At 32.4% G+C, this 18,827-nt stretch overlaps 1 protein-coding gene across 1 annotated transcript in view; it reads left to right on the forward strand.

Moving 5' to 3' along the window:
• Nucleotides 1-5,374: 5,374 nt before the first annotated feature.
• vri (nuclear factor interleukin-3-regulated vrille) overlaps nt 5,375-18,827 on the forward strand; it is a 42,172-nt gene continuing 28,719 nt past the window's right edge. Inside the window, exon 1 of the mRNA XM_089649301.1 lies at nt 5,375-6,037. Within this exon, the coding sequence (XP_089505427.1) occupies nt 5,990-6,037 (48 nt within the window). The 5' untranslated portion in view covers nt 5,375-5,989. The remainder of the gene's footprint in view (nt 6,038-18,827) is intronic.

Genomic DNA, 18,827 nt, shown 5'->3' on the forward strand with positions numbered 1-18,827 from the left:
TACATTTCAAGTTTTCCAGTAATGTTGGCCTCACTGGGTGGCTTGCCCGTGCTGAGGCCTTCATTTTATAATATGAAAATATAATCTACATAATACATTTAAAGAGAAAATAATACATTTAAAATATAATCTTGTGTGTTTGTGAGTGATGTGTGTTTATATTGGTTTTGTGTGTTACGTGTAGGTTTTATTTTTATTTTATGCTATGACATTTTAGTAATTTTGTCTTTTTTGTTCTTCCATTTTGTAATTTTGTGTGTGAATTTATTTTTATTTTCCTTAATTTTAATTTCTAGTTTTACACTGTTGAAAGCTTTTATAGCATGGTATTGGTAGTGTCTTTGTCCAAAGCTTGAATTTAGTCTGTTAGTGTTATTTTCTGTATGTTGATTTTTTTTTTGTCAAAAATGTAGTTTAGTGGTGTTTTAACGTATAATTGGCGTATATCTAGTACGTCACAGCTGTTGAATATTTGGTCTGTATCAGTCAGTCTATGTATTTTTTAGTATTACCTTTAAGATCGTTTTCTCTGCGGTTTCTATGTAATTGATAGCCGAGTTTGTTGCACCTCTCCAAGCAATAATTCCATATTCTATTATTGATTGGCAAAGAGCAAAATATATTGTTTTCAATTGTTTTATTTTATATATGTTTCTTATGTTTAGGAAAATTTGTATTGTTTTGAGAAGTTTATTTGTGATTTGTTTGATGTGAGGTACCCATCTAAGGTTATAATGTACTACGGAATTTCATATCTTAAAAAGGCATACAGAAAAGTCTGTAGCGGTGTATGTCTATCTACTAAGGATAACACCCATCAAGTAGTCAAATTATTAAAAATCACGGGATTGTTTGTTTTCTTGACAATTTGGAATATGACACAATTATAATTATTTTCGTTTAAAATATTACATTACATGGCCACATTAGAAGCTACTGCACGGATAAAAGTGAATATTGATAATTTATTAAGAATCTCTACAATTTTTTGGGAATTTCGGTTAAAAGTGGGATTGCAGGCCTTACGAATGAATTAATAGGTTTCCTGATAAAATGTTAGTATATTACGAATGGTTCCATGATAACTCAACACAGTGACAATTCAACACACTTTTTAAAAGTGATATAAAGTCATTAGAAACGATGAATTTTTTTTATTTCACTTAACCTAACCTAACCTAACCTACTTAACCCAGTTAGTAAAGTTTTTGTTTCATCACTTTCCATGACTAAATATAACTTTTTAAAGATGTGATGAATTATCATTGTGATGATTGTAATGATCCGCTCACCATTACGAATATATATCAGTTGGAGCACGTGTTCATGCAAATCCGCATATTTTTGCATTACAACGAAAATTCTTCGTATCCTAGTGATACATTATCAAGTCAAAGCGATGCAACATTCTTAAATTGAAGTTTTATTAATAAGTCCTGTTCATTCATCCATGGGAAAAGCAAAAATCGATTTCTCTACGCGTATCACTTGTCTGAATTCTTCACCCAAGCATTACCATTTTTTAATTTAAATACCACACAAGAGTCCCAACTGCTCCCAACCGTCTGGAGCCAGTGAGACTATGGCATCACCAATTGGGATATATTGTGAGGCTGAAGGTAGCGGGGAGGGGAAGGATATGAGAAAGAGGAAGGGAGGGGATTACCTTGCTATTCAGATGTGCTCACCAAGTACGGCTAAAGCCATTTCAATTCTGAATGATGGTCTTACACCAGCGCGATACTGAGAGTATTTTCCACACTTGAACGTGCCGCAAGAATACTATATATTATATTAAATGAATAAACTATGAAATCAAACAAATTAATCAAATAAAATTTACTTGCGCACGCCGGGATTCGAACCCGCTACTTTCGGCTTGATAGTCAAGAACCTTACCCATCAACCACGGAGGCCGTCATTTTAAATACTCTAAACACTAAAATTCAAAGCAAATTTGAGTTCATTGAACCAGATTTTACGCAGGACTTACGCAAAGCATAGATATCCGAAATTAGTACCTATGTTCGATTTTTCCAAATCCAGACAGGCGATAAAATATCTAATTGTTATTTTAAATTATTTCTCATGATTAAGTTACCTATACCATTATTATTTATGTATAAAGGACTTCTTAGGTAAATAAAAATATGTTATCACGACACGACACGCATACGCCTCAGGGATCTTATTTCTACTAGTTTCAGGCTACTTTCGACATTTATTAATCTTCATTGCTATGTTTTCTCTCAGTATCGCCCTGGTAAAATACCACTATTCAGAATCGTTTGATCGCTTGGAGACTCGCTCTGAATAGCCAGGTATATCCCAATTTCCAACCTACCCCTTCCCCTTTCCATCACTTCCACACTCCCTTAATCATTTAAATTTAACCTAATAATTGGAGATGGCATAGCCCAACAACTGACTCTGGAGAATTAGGAGAAGTTGGGACTCTTGTTTGATGCTTAATGGTTGTCTTTTACCAGAACGATACTGAGAGTAAGAATAGCATTGAGGCTTGAAATTGTATGTGAAAGTAGCCTGAAAGTGGTATTAATAAGGTTCCTGAGGCGTGTGTGTGGACATGTGGCAATAATTTTGAATTAAGGTATCTAAACAGGGGGCTACGCAGTCCCAGAGAGAGGTCGAACGTGACGTCATCATTCCAGTAACTTCTGTCTCTTTTGTTTAATAAAAATGTGTAATAAGGAAGAGAATGATCATCGATAATGTACGAAAGACCCTCGGGGACTACAAAACTGCCGTCATAGGCAAAAAAGAAACTGAAAATTTTCAATGGTCACATTCTGATATACGAGACCTTTCATGTTTATCAAATTATTATAGTAAAAAGCATATCAGAATGTGACCAATGACATTTTCACGCTGCTTTTTTGCTTGTGACAGCAGTATAGACTGACTGCGTTAGTAACAAGAGAAAAAAATGTCTAGCATGTTGAAAGTGGAAGAATAATTCGTGGACGCCCCAAAAAAATTTCTGAATTTCGACAGATTTCAACTTCGACATTTTGATGTCATCTTCCATTATTGACATTCAATTTAATGCTGTTTTTCTCATTTTTGTTTGGATAAGGCGGTGAACCAACTGCTGTCCTTACGTTGACCTTATTGACTAGCCACCAACGATTTTAAATACGTAAAAGTTTAAAAAATCATTAAATGTGTAGTAAATATTATTTTCCCCCACCTTCGAAAACAAATCTCAATGAAAATGAAAATGCACAAATGAATATTGCATAACTAATTTTTATAATAATAATAAACAAAATTTGTCGCGTTTATTATTATTTATCAATACATAATACGTAATGCGTCATTTTTAATATAATTCAATTGCGCAACTTCAAAATACGTTACTCATACAAAATTTTAGCAGCACGTTTCAGAGAAAAGTGAATCATAAATACATCGCAAATCGTTCGCGGAAACGTCTAACGGAACTTTGAGAAAAAATTGCGTAAGCTCCGCCACCCAACCGGCGCCACGATCGGCGCACGAATGAGCGATTCACGTTTACGTTATGTGTGGTTATGTTGTGTGTGGTGTCGCAATACAGAACGGTGAACGAAGCTCTGCGCAGTGGGTTGTGCGCAAAGCAAATGAGTGGAGTATGGTCAGGTCTAGACGTTTTAGCGTACTATAGGGCGGCACCACTTTTGAAGCTTTAAAGACAGGAATTGCATTTTATCGATAAGTTAATATTGTCATTAATTACTGCAATCAAAATAATATTTATAATTTCATTGTAAACCTCGGTGATTGATAGAAATGTATTTTACTAACGACATCAGATGCTAATCAGAGTCTAATAAGAATCAAACAAAATTGAATGAAAAATTGAAAAATGTGTATCGTTTTTGGTAAAATTCTTGTAGAGATAGTTAGTTATCAGCGATTCTGAAAGAAAAAAAATACGTATCAGTTGTTTGTGTTCCAATTTTGATGTACCGTTTAAAAATTACAATTTTTCTTCACGAAAAGTACGCTTTATAATGTATATAGTTATTTTAACAATTCTCTTATAATAAATCAATATAGTAAATAATCTTAATTATACGTTTTAAACGTATAATTAATTCAAAAAAATTAGGAAAATAGATTTAAATTTTTTTCACCAAATAAATCTTATTTTGATAGTCATACCAATGACATACGACATTAATAAATTTAATTGTTTAATTCCGATAGTTTCTCATTGGTTTATAAATGAAAATACTAATTTCCAATACTGGTTTCTTTATTGTTTCAAACGTACTTTAAAATTATTTATTTATTTATTTAAATGAGTATATTTTAGACATTATATCTAAAATAATTAACAATGCTTTCTAATTGTTATGCTAATAATGGTTAATTTGAATGTGAGGAAAGTTATCTAAAGTTACCGAAATTAAACATTGCCGATCTGTCAAACGGCATTAAAATTTTGATACTTTAATTCCATCTCCCCCGATGTTAATAGTTAATGTTAACTAGCACTTCATGCAAACTATTATTTATCACTCCGTATACTAGCGCGATTTTACCGAACAACTGCTAATACATATATCTATACAGAATTTTTCAATGTATTTATATCCTCTCCGTTAAAAATCATAAAAAACCAAAATAATTATTTGAAATATAATGATAAAATAATAAGTGAATATGACTGATGTGTTTCTGCATTATTTTTGTAAAATTCTAAGTATTTATTTTATTGATACGTATTATTTGTATGTCTTTAAATGTTTGTAAATTTTCTGTATGTATTGTTTTTGTAAAATCCCCACGAACATTTGATAAATAAAATATAAAACTAAGCGTGTTCAGCTATCCTAAAAGATTAACAAAATTATTGTTGTTTTAAGTGATTTAAAAGTGTTCAAAACATGTTTAATTTTTTTTTCGCTATGATGCCGTTGTCATTGACTCAAGCAATATAAAAATGGACTGGCCCAACTGTTTAATTTGTTTTCGAGAAAATTTGCCAAAATGACTAGGAAAATTAAAAAATATATTAAAATGAGCTGTCCCAAGTGTGTTTGAATTTGAGATACCTCTCTACGAAATTTATCCAAATGATAAACCAGGGGGAAATATTGGAAGGATGATAATAAATAAATAATCAGTAGTCATTAGTAAATTCAAATTGCTATTTGATACAGTGATTTGGTTTTACTTTAACACCGATTTCCAATTTGGTTACAATATCATAAAATGGCGTACGATACCCGCCCACCTAATAACCACTTTTCCTCTTTTGTGGACGAAGCTCTTTATGTGTTGCAGCCTCCGTGGAAAACGTTCCCAACAACACGTTTTCACGCCGACAAGCCGCTCCGGCCACGGCCAGTCTCGTTTCAAACTTCGAACGTTTCGGTCGCTCTGCTGATTCCAAGTTCAAAATAAACAATACCGTATTTAAAAACAGTTCGCCGGTCGCAAGACCTCGAATCTGCAAACAATTTTCAGTCTGTCGCTAGACGCCGCATAGAGCGGACGTGTTTCCGAACTTGTATGAAATATACGCAATCTTCGCTAGCACGTTGTGGATGAAAATTATTACAAGTGTGAAATCATAACTATTATACAATCTTTGTTGTATTTTATTGAAATTGAGTGGAATTCATGCAACTTTTGTGAGAATACATTTCGTGAGTGACAAAAAAAAACATTGTGGATTTTAGTGGAAAAAAAACGTTTTTTCATGGATTATCATTTGTGATTGTGGATCCACCTTAATTTTTGAGTGACTTTACGTGCTGTAACAATTCAAAAAGGATTATTGATTGTTTTACGCTATAACAAATTGTGATTGTGATTTTGAACATTTTTTGCAATTTTGTGACATTTTCATGTGACATTTTTTGTGACAATTCTTAGCAAAAAGTGAGTCACCGGTGATTTTGATTCTGACAATACGAAGATTTAAAGAAATTTTTGTGACTCAACGGAATGCCCGTTGATATTGCGACCAACTTGAATGTGGGAAGGTCTTGATCAATTGGAATATCGCCGATTAGGAGAAGAGGTGAGTCTCCAACTTTTTTAAACTTTTCCCACCCACCAAAATTTTTCAAAATACTGAATTTTTTGCATTTTTCAAAAAATACAATCATTTCATAATCATAATTGACACTTCGCAACATAACACATTTTTCATTGTTGTGTATATTACCAAATAATTAAAAAGTTGTCAAAGTTTGATTTAACCTAAATAAACAATTTATAACAATGTATCAATAAACAATGGCGACGTCAAAATATAATTATATTTACTATTTTAATATAAAAATAATTTGTTATATAACTATTTATTATATGATTTCTTATTTTCACGACTAAAAGTATTACAGACGTTTATTTTAGGGGTATTATGCCGTTATGCTTCTTCCTTCTTTAGCCAGCATTACGGACAGAATTACAGTGTACATGATCAGGGCAGACACTGTAATGCTGTCCGATACCTTGGCTAAAGGAGGAAACGCAACACGGCATAATACCCCAAAAAAAAATCAGTATAAATATACTTAAGGCGAAGCTTAATGCCAAATCACTATTTTGATTAATCTTCATAACGAATTGGTGTATATTATGAATACCAAAAAATATGGTTTAGATAAATTGAAGGTTTTCCTATCGCTTCGCTTGAATAAAAAACAAAAAAAAATAAGTTACCTAATAAAAAATTTAAATGCAACTACTAAAAAAAATGAACGCGTAAAGGAAACAACTTTTAAAAAATACATTATTATAGCCAAGATTATCTATGACAGTTTCACTTGATTAACTTTTTTGCTTTCTTATAAAATTATTTACAAAATAAATAAAAACCACTTTTTTGCTTAAAACCGAACGTTTTTAGACTCATTTTGTCAAGCGATTTCAATGCCTATTACCTACGATATAAGGTATACCAAGAATATACACATTTTTGGCTTGTAGCTTCCTCTAAATGTTTGTACATATTATGTTAGAGCACATTTTGTGATCTAATAAAATTAAGGAACAATTTTTTTTTTAATGTATGTACTATGGAGGTACCTACTATTTGTTTTTAAATTTAAATTTTCACTTTTTTTTAAATTTCTTATAAACACGAACGTACGTGTTTTGTTTGCAATATGCAAAGTCTATCAGCGAAAATATTTACAAAGAACTGGTTTAAGAATAAACGTGTTGATGTTTTAAAATTAAACGCAATGTTTACAAGTCTTAATTTTTTACATATTTTACTGTTCAATTATTTTCTACAAGATAGATTAAAAGTTTTAAATAACTTTTTAAATTAAAAATTAATGCTTAAAACCGTCGCTAGGTACAATATGTTATTTTTTGATAAATATAATATTCTGTTGTTACAATGAAACTTGTTGCCTTATAGCTTCCTGTCATATGCAATGACTTATCAGTTATTTATAACCACCTTGTAGATGGCAAATTGTGGACTAAAAATAAATTTAAAGCTAATCTATTTATAGGAATAATTTGATGTTGTTATCATCACGGAATACATTCAAATTTATTTTATAAATAACGTTGCTTTGTGACACGGCCGAGAGATGGCACTATATTATTAAAAAATAAATATAAATTATTGTAGCTTGCTTAATTTGATCTGTAATCAAATTGCGGGTTGTCGGCAATACAGGAAGTGATTTTATAAGTCCATTGATGAGAAAAAATTAAAACAGATAGTTCATTTTTCCAAAGCAACAAAAGCAATTAAAATGGAATTTGTGATTTTGATTTTCTTTTAAAAATATTTATTGAGGAAGATATAACACAATTTTTATATTGTACTATTTTTTTCTAGAACATTAAAATTTACGCTGTTTTTATCAATACTTAGAATTACAACAAAAAAACAGTGATTTTCGGATTATTCATTTGGGAAGTTGCCCAAATTCTGTGAATTAATTCAACATTCTCAATAATTCCCTCCTTCTAGCACGATTGAGGAAGAGAACATATTTTGAATATTCAAAAAGGAACATGGAACAATGAACTTTTTTTTGTTACATTCTTATTTGGAAATTCTGTGTAAAAAATAATTAACCTACCCGCGTCATCTGATATCTTCGTCATAAATTAGCAAATAATATGTTTGTTTGTTTCAATCGAATCAAATCTCTAGAACAGTGAGCTCTGGCGTAATGAAATTTTTACAGAAATATCTGTAAAAAATTTTCAGATCAACTCAACAGTTTACAGCTCGTTAAATTCATTCCATCACGCGCTGGAGAGCTGCGAATTATGTGTTTTTATATTCGTTTTACCATTTTTATGATTTGTAATTTCTGGTACTTTGTGAAATGCATATAAAAATAGTATGGCAAATGAGGAATATTGCAGATTATTGATAAAAATAATTTTATATAATTTCTTTAATTTTCATTTCAAATATGTAAATATGAACTATTTTCTTGATATAATTTGAAAATTTACATTATAATGTCTTTGTTCGAATTTTCTTAAGCATTTTCACTGTGTTTGAAACACTGAAGTGATAAAACCATTCGAAATGAACACAAATTTTCTTAATTTCTGTTGAAACTGATCAAACATTTTGACTTGTCGAAATTTCGCAATTTCATTGGTCTGTCTGCGACCTAGAGGTCTGACTTGAATTTAAAAAGACGTTTTCTTTCATAATATATTATATCTCAACCTTCATCTCCCCCATCTCCTTAAGCCTTACGAAATATCCCAATTGGGAAGTTGAAACTCTTGCGCGGTGTTCAAATAAAAAATACAGGGAGTCTGGAGGTAAATTAAACAAACTTTGCGAGGTGATTCTAGATGATGGTATTATTTTTTAAACTATCTTAAAACGTTGGAATTTTGAAAAAAATGTACACAGAATCACCTCCTCAAGTTTGTACGCTTTACCCCCAGATACCCTGTAATATAAAAAAATAGCACAGATGATTTTCATTGGGTTATCTGAGGCTTATAAATCGAAATGCTGATATTATATAAATTAACAACAGCCATTTTCTTTCGTATAAAACTTCCATGGATTTTCTGTTCCGTTGTTTGAAAGAAGACCATTTAAACGACGTGTTAAATTTTCTTTGTTTCAATTTTCCTGGATAAACTTTGTTGAAACTTTGCCACGTTTGTCGTCTTAACGCGGAAGCTGAAAACGCTTTGTCTTTACGACGTAACGTCAACGTTAGAAGGTTTGTTAACGTAACGGTGCGTTTTGTGACACAGCACAATTTCATGCAGATAGAAGGCCTGCATTCCAAGTCAACAGTATTTGCGATAATAGGTTAACCTTACTTTGTTATGAGTTTTTACGCGAAACCACACAAGAATCCCAACTGATACCAACCGTCTGGAGCTAGTGAGATCGTGGCATCTCCAATTGGGCATCTTGTGAGTTTGAAGGTATTAGGCAGGAGGAGATGGGAAGAGGAAGGTCGGGAGGTATCTGACTATTTAGATCTAACACTGCCAATGACATTTCAAGCAACGTTTAGTTATGTCTTAATGTTTTTACATGTCAGTATTTTTACTTTGATGACTGTACAGTTTAGGGTTGTTGTAAACAGAAGTGGCGCCCTCTGTGATTCTCAAAAAGAACCGTCGAAGTTTTCAAACCGCGGCAGCGTGTTTTTATTTGCCAGTAATCATAAATACGCTATATTAATTGTATAATATTTTCGTTTAGCCTTCTGGCTTTTGAATAGTAATTTGTACAACTTGGAAATTATTAATAAAACTGTTAATATAAAGCATTTGTAAGACTGACGTCAGAGAATAACGATTTTCTGCGACCAATTTTAACGATAGATGTAAATTAAAAATAAGTTTAATGAAATATTTGTGACAACTGCACCATTAAATTTTTTTATTTTTGAATACCGCACAAGAGTCCAAACTTCCCAACGCCAGTGGCACTGTGGCATCCCTAATAAGGGTATGTTGAAGGGCTAAATGGAATGGGTAGAATAATTAAGTTTCTATGATTTAAGATTTTCACGGCCAAAAGTGTTTTTGTTATTTATTTTTGGGGTGTTATGCCGTGTTGCTCTACCTCCTTCTTTAGCCAACGTTTCGGACAGCATTGCAGTGTCCATCATCATCTCACACATCTGCCCTGATGATGGACACTGCAATGCTGTCCGAAACGTTGGCTAAAGAAGGAGTTAGCTCAACACGGCATAACACCCAAAAAAATAACAAAAAAAAAGTTTCTGATTCTTCAGATCTAGTCACTAAACTTGGCTAAAGCTATTTTAAGCAATGTTTTAATTTTGCATGGCGGTATTTCACTAGGGCGGTACTGAGAGTATTTACCAAATATATTAGTCATTATTCATTAATATTGACGTAATGCATTTGAATATTCTGATGAAATAGTTTGGTTGTGTTATACCTAGTATTATTCTTGAATAATTTGTAATGTAAGAAATACACATAATATAACCTTGACTATCGAAGGAACCAATTTTTTGCTCTATCCGTTGCACAACATAGTTGTTACATAATTCTGTAAATGTTAAATGTGAGCCAGGTGGCCTCGTAGTAACCCAATTGGTTCGTGATTTGTCCCAACTGCTCCCAATAGTGTGGAGCCTGTGACACAAAGGCATACCCAATAATTGGGAAAGGAGAGAATAATTAACATAAATTAATTATATTTAAGATACTTATTACTTTTGATATCTTAATATATATTTAAAGAAAATCAGCTTGCGTATGTTTGTGTTCGCAGCACTCGAAAAGTAGTCGACTGATATCGCAGAAAATTTCAAAGTGTGTTCTCATTAGTGCCAGGAGTGTTTAGAGATTGTTTGAATAATGATAAACACATTACGTACCATGTCTGCACCGGAATGATATACAGACTCGAATTAAAGTCCAGGTAATTACAGTTTTTTAAGGCGATGCACTACGTAGTAATAATCGTGTGTTTTTGGTTTAAAAATTTGGTCGCCTAGAAATGTTTCAGATGCTTTAATTAAATACTGCGAGTAGAATACATCTTGACCTTTGAAACAATCGAGTATTTTTTAGATAAGTCTTTTTATAAGTCCAGAAAAAAATAATGTATAGACCTATGAAAACTGCTTTAAAGTTCAAAATCTCCTACTTACGAACCCATTTTCGGATATGGTTTTATTGTATAATGTGGAAAATTAAGTTATTTATAAAATGATAGAAAAAAGTTTTTAATATTTCTGCCTGAAAATCCACAAAATAAAATAAAAGGCACTTTTTGGCCATGTATTTTTCTTGCATAAATCAAAACAGGCGGATGGTGTGAAGCGGGAATTTAAGCCTTATCGCCATCTACGCAAGGTGTGTTATTGAAAGTGGCTCGATTCAAAATATTACACTACGTAGTGCATCGCCTTAACAGTAATATTGTGGTATACAGTACTGAATGGTGGAAGAAGTTAGAGACGCCTGAGAAAGAATTAACAATAGCGAAGTAAGCCCGGGGTTTTGTATAAGAAAAGTATTTATTGATTTTAAAAAATATTTGTAAGTTAGGTGTGTCAAGCTGTATAAGGTTTTTAACCTTGTCCCTTTCCAGCTAAAACATTGTCTTGTCACGTGACAATCCGTGTTTCCTGGTTGGACGCTTCCCTTCTTCAAACACAGATGTCGTGTTTTGAAAAATAACACAGTAAATTTTCCGGACCTTCGGTGCTACAATGCCACTTCCGCTTCGTAGTCAACTACCTGCCACTTCCGCATTGCGAAGACTGCGCGACTGTATTAATAGAATTATAAATAATAAATATTATTTATTTATAATGAAGCAGGGAAACAATAAAGTTGCGGCTATTTAAAAACAAGGCCGACGCGTCTCTAAAGAGGTAGAAACTAAAATATACAAAGGATAATGTTAAAATCAAGCACAAAATACACATTTTAATGTTAACAGTTCGGTAGCAATGTGGCAAAGGGTAATATCTGCTGTTTACATAATTTTAAAGGAGTACAAAAAATCGGTTGGTTAATTGGACAGGGTATTTATTATCAAAGATAATTTCAAGCTTTATGTATGAAAACATGCGTTATTAACATTCCAACACAACCTCATTATTATTTTTCTTAATCATATTAAGGTTTTATTGTTATTTAATATTTTAAGCAGATACGGCTTTATGCCACATCTAAATTTTTCACAACTCGCATAAAGTTACCTTTTTGCTTCTATTTACATCTATTATTTGGCCACACTAATAAAACATAAAAGTTGGCCAATTAAAATTATTATTTTTGGGTGAGTTCATCAGTTAATATCTGTTAGGGCGAAAATATAGATTTGTTCTTTTGCCGCATGATGTTAAACGCATTTTTGCAAGTGGCATTAAGTGACATCTTTCAATAATTCACAAATATATAATTTTTCAGCTCTAGCCATATTAAATAATATACTGTTTCGAACATTTTCAAGGAAAAAAAATGACCAAAACTGCATCTATAATCCTTTGCCATATGTCTACTGATTTGCAATTAACGGTACAATAGCCCTTATTAGAAAACACAAACTTAAACTGAACCTAAGCTGTGTCTAGGTACAAAGACTTGAGTGGTAGGTAAATACTTTCAGTATCGCTCTGGTTGTATAACACCATTAAAAAACTACAGTTGTTAGTAATGTTTAGTGACTATATCTGAATGGTCAAGTACTTGTCAACCTACCTCTTCGCCATGTCTTTCCCTTCCTATTTCATTCACAGAACAACTATTTTTCATACTGGCCCTGAGCAGTTGAAATTTTGTGCGTAATTTACAATAACACAAACAAATAGGTACCTATAGCACAGACAAAGGATTTGAATTATATTATTATTATTGCTTATAATATTTTCATACCAAATCATTGTAATTAATTACAACGCACATTTTAAGGCGATTCACTACGTCGTGTAATATTTTAAATTGAGCCGCTATCAATAACAACCCTTACTTAAATGGCGATAAGGTTTAAATTCCCGCTTAACACCCATCCGCCTGTTTTGATTTATGCAAGAAAAAAACATGGCCAAAAAGTGCCTTTTATTTTATTTTGTGGATGTTCAGGCATAAATATTTAATTTTTTTTCGATCATTTTATAAATAACTTAATTTTCCACATTATACAATTAAACCATAATCGAAAATGGGTTCGTAAGTAGGAGATTTTGAACTTTAAAGCAGTTTTCATAGGCCTATACATTATTTTTTTCTGGGCTTATAAAAAGACTTATATAAAAAATACTCGATTATTTCAAAGGTCAAGATGTATTCTACTCGCAGTATTTAATTAAAGCATCTGAAACATTTCTAGGCGACCAAATTTTCAAACCAAAAACACATGATTTTGCATTACTACGTATGGCATCGCCTTAATGAGATTATTAAATACCCTTTGTCACTAGATGGCGCCATATTGCAATATGCACTTTTGTTTTTCCCCATCATATACAATAGAAAATAATGCTTGTCACGGATTCAAAACGTTGAATGGATGCCTTCGGGCAACATGCACAACAACAAAAATCAAAGTACCTACTTACCTACGTAAATAATTTTTTTGTTTTATACTTTTTATTTTTACTTCTAGAGGTTTATAAAGAGTTATGACTCTTCTAGTGTTATTGTATACAGTTATGTAAATCAGGAAATGCAGTAGAGGAATTCATCTGTCAAGGTTAGCTTACATCATTCGAGATACAAGCATAGCTTTTTTATTAAATCTGGATCGTAGTAGAAAATATGCTGAATACATTAATTATGTATGCATTACAAAAATATACATCAATTTTACATTACACGAGTACCAACACGGGTGAGCACCCGAAAAAAATTACCATCGTAAATTTATAAAGAATCTCTTCAAGTTATAGGTAATTCTGGTTAAATCGGGATTGAAGACCTTACTAATGAATTAACACGAAACACGTGTTCATGAAAATTCTTTTTTTTTTCATAGTAACGAAAATTCTCGATATATTAATATTAATAAGGCCTGTTAATTTATCATGAGAAAAAAAAATCGATTCTTCTCTGCGTGGGTACCGCAGAAGAGTTCTCAATGATCTCAATTATCTGGAGCCAGTGAGACTATGGGATCCCCAATTGGGATATGTTGAGGCTGAATGTGGTGGGAGGAGAAAGAGACGAGGAAGATGAAGGTAAGGAGAACATATATGTTCAGATCTGACACACGAATAACGTCATTTCAAGTAAAGTTTCGATTCTTATAAATGGTGATTTTTCACCAGGGCGATACTTCCGCTATTGTGCAATGGTGTAGGACTTCGCTAACATTGGAATTGAATTCAGGGCGCCAAGGTGGACCCATGACGCATTTGTCAACTCAGCTACTAACCAGTCAAACTTGTTTTAGTTATTGCGTAATATGGCCATAAACAATGAGAAATGATTCAGAATTAAATTAATGAAGCTTATGATACAAACGTCTGCAATATTACATCATTTGTGTTCGTGTCCATTGACATCAACAAGAACTAACGACCTACGTGATATTTTAACAGCCCAATTTTCAAAAGACGCAGATTCAAAAATAGAACACGGAAGAGAACGAACGTTTTTTTTTAAATTCTGAGTTCGAAATAATAAATCAAATCTTTTGCCAATTTTTTTTTTTCCACAGGACTAATAAATTCTAACAAAAGAGACTTTTATCAATTTTCACGACGCCAGAACTCTTGTCTTGTCTTGTTTAGTAATGTTTCAATTTATGCATTGCTCGTGATGTAATCTAAAACTTTTATTGGCCTATAGTTACATAGATGCGGACGGAAGAGATTTTTTTACAATTTTTTTTCATGACGTCAGAGCTCACAGCAATCAGACGACACAGACAACAAGATCAAGATTTTCAAAAGCATTTTTTTTTAAATCTGGATATCATGCAATAGTCAAACGGAGCAGAACCAGTGGATCTACGTCACCCCTGACATTGTGCTAAGTCGCCAGGTCTTATAACAAGTCATGTTAAATGTATGCAGAATTTTCTCCATATGCGATGTTCATTATTTTGATTCCGAGAATTGGCGCGCAATTCTGACGTTTAATTTCGCGCGCAATTATTCAATCGTTCTGAGAAAAGCGGGAAAAACACGCTTAAATCAAAATGATCCTTCATCCTTCTTGTTATTGTTATTGCACAAATACACAAACAAAATCGCAGGAAGATGACGTAATAACAATATGCAAGTAGATTGTTTTGCTGAGAGATGTTTTACTGCGTTTTGTTTAGCTGGGATTTGTTTTGCTGTTATTGGCGGCCATATTGTATCATTGTAATTGGCAGTTTGCGTAACCAGCGTGGTTATTAAACAATTGTATTATTGATGCCAATACAATCGTGCTATTGTTCCTGAATGCTTTTACCAATATTGTTATATTATCATTATGCCATTCTTCGATTGAAACTTTGTTGAACCAAATTACGGTAACATTGTAAAAAATGATGAGATGCTTATTCGGGTCACCGGATAAATGGATCATATATCAAAACACGATTTTGAATAAAGGATTTTCTTACTTATCCGATATTTCGCTTATGACAACAACTCATCACACGGTTTTTCGGGTCACCGAATAATTGAATCATAAAATAAAATACATAATTGTTAAGAGTATATGACAAAAACCCCTCATATATTCCAATTTTTCTTCACTACGTAACTGTCCTTGAAAAATCAACATGGCATAAAAAAAGTTGTTAAATTTATATATTTTATTTTCTGTTACATGATTATTTATGAGATACTTATAGATACATCGTAAATTATTAAACTTGAAAAACCGGCCCATTCGATATTATGTAATTTCCGGGCTAGATGTAGATATTTACATTTTCGGCAGTGATATTTTGTACACGTACAAGGTATGTGATATTTACAATACTAATATGTTACGTGTTGTATATATTACGCAGTATGTAACATGTAACGTAGTGAGAGATCAATAAAATTATGTAAATTGATTATTAACTCTACAAGGAAGAGAAGAACCTGTTTTATATACTACTGCGGCCTTAACTATATGAGCATATTGGGGCAAGTTGAAACAATAAGTATAAAACGGATAGATTCATAATGAGAGTGAAACGACATATTTGATGTCTAGTCTCTCTCCTGTTCATAATGAAAGTGCAAAGCTTCCAATATATTTTATTCAAGATGAAGATAAAGATGGATATGTATAAAAGTGCTCCATTTTTGACTCCAGGTGTTAATAGGACAGAAAAATTTAAAGGAGTATCTCGTTTCAGGAATGGAATGAATAATTTTCGTTTCCTCCAAAATACATAAAATGAGGTTACTACACATTTAAATATTTTTTTTACATTACTCATCAAATTCCGGTCGGTGGCCGAGTTGCGCTTAGGTCTCACTCGGGCATAGTGTGTTCAATTCCTCGGCTGGCTAAGTCCTCCATCACAACACAAGCAACATTTTCAGCTTACTGTGGTGGTAGTAGGAGATTTTCAAATATTGTCAGGTTATTCGTAACCCAGGAATGTTTGTCTTTCTTTAAAAAAAAAAATGGAATCAATCAATTTGATGAAATACTCTGAAAAATATATTTTTTGCTTACTTAAATATGTATTTTTAACTTTTTTTTGCTTAAGATTGTTGTATCGATTACTACTACCTCATTGTATGTATTTTTTTTAACTCCACTCCAATAACATGAAAAAATATGGTATCAACCAAGGATGTATACATTTTTTATTTTTGCCTCTTCCAATTTGCCCCTTTGCTCTCATTGCCCCACTCTGCCCGGCTGACACATGACCATGGTAATTCTAGTTACGGCATGTTTTGTGCCGCTAACCTTATGCGCCAATTACGGTGACGCCAGTTGTGCGTAATAAAGCAGACGTTCAGTACGTGAGCCCGGAATCGGAACTATTATCTAGCATCATCTATGTCTTCAATAAACAAACAGAATGCATTGAAAAGATCAACAGTATTTTTTAGCATGCCCGCTACCAGAGCTGTGAAGCCAGTTTTAAGAATAAAATTATTAAATAAATCACTTACAGGCCTCACTGTATTGAGAATTTTCATGGTGAGATTCCATAAATAGATAGTTACCCAATTGCGGGTTTACTAGTGTACGGAAGTAATATTAACTATTGATTCTTCATCCCAGTACCTGATAATTCAGATGTCTTCTTCCTGTGCTCCTCCTAAAAGAGATTTACTATCATTAGGGAATTAGCTGTGGCCCAGAATAACTCATCGAAACTGCACTCGTAACTGTCGGTTAGGTTTCGAACCGTGCTTTCTCTTCTTCTATTACGGCTTCCACAAATCTTCCCAGCGATTATCAATTTTTGAGGAACTTTCATTCCTCAACCTATAATCAAGATTTTTCAAGGCATTTACCAAAAATGCCATAAAATTTCATGTACTGGAAAGAAAAAGCATAATCTTTCATGATTTTGCATAAAAAAATATGAAGACAGTTGCGATAGGATCACTGGTAAATAATTAGCGACTAATCAATGTAATATTTAATCACATTAAGCGGCTAATTACATTAACCGGCGCAACCCATACAAACATTAGTTTATTATTGTTTTTTTTGGCAAAATTGTCATTAATTGTGTTGTTTTATAGGTTTATGTATGTATATTGTATACCTACTGACAGAGAAGACAGCAAAGTGATCTTTGGCACAAGGAAGAGTAGATTATAATAGGTTTTATAAAAACACAACCCAGAAATTTATTGGTGATGTTTGCAGAAATAAAATGTCATGGTAACTATTTTATTAACTTTTATTGAAGTAATTTATTTAATCACTCACTAACGCGTCGTAAATTAGGAAAATATATGATAGATTTAAGCCGGAATAATAAAATTAAAATAATAATAAATAATTTGGTATTTGTAAATATTAAATAAAAAGAGACGTCATTGGTGATAATCGTTAAAAAAGAAGAAGGTCAGAAAGTACCTGGATGTTCAGATCCAGTCACTAAAGATAGCTTTGGCAACTTTTGAGACACTTTTCCAATCAGAATATTGTTCTCCTCACTAGGTCGATGTAGAAAGAATATTTCCCACTCGGGAAAATTGTGCAAATTTTCTATTTTTGAAATCTTTATTTAATTCGAACCCGCAACCCCTGTGGCCAGCTTTTCGCTCTAACGTAGATCCGTCTAAGTCTACAATAATTATAAATTTGTCGCAATTGTCTTCTTTTTATAAGTTAACCTAACAAATAATAAAATATACCCACGCCTAATAAATATACGTCATGCGTTCAATTATAATTATTTTCTCGCAACCGTTAAGTATGTCAAAGTATTATACAATGCGATTACGCCGATAACTGTTCTTCATAAATTATTTAGTACATACCACCGAGATGAGACTCGTAATGTAACCGTGAATGTAACTGTTTATAAAAAAAACAACAAAAACTCGTTTTGCCTCATTTGAATGACCTGCTGACTCCAATATTCAATAATAAAGATACAAAATAATATTCTTATATATACTTAAACATACTCGTATGAAGAATACAACGATAGAAGAAGTCGGATACGCCTGAGGAAGATATGAAATGATCAAGTGAATGGAATACTTGAATGGGGCCATGACAAGAGTCAAAATAACAGAAGAGCATGTATGTAAATGAAGCAAGGAATTGTTGGATTGAATTGTTGTTCCAAATGATGATCAAAGAAATATTGATGGGAAGACATGATGAAGGAAGACGCTAGACTTACCGAGATGTTCAGAATTGAAGCCTGGTGGATAAAGGATGCGCCGATGAAATCAAAACTCCTATAAGAGAAGAATCAGTAGCAAAATAAGAAG

Source organism: Hesperophylax consimilis, chromosome 29 (genome assembly GCF_061612785.1).
Source record: "Hesperophylax consimilis isolate HC1 chromosome 29, BYU_Hcon_1.0, whole genome shotgun sequence".
Lineage (NCBI taxonomy): Eukaryota > Metazoa > Arthropoda > Insecta > Trichoptera > Limnephilidae > Hesperophylax > Hesperophylax consimilis.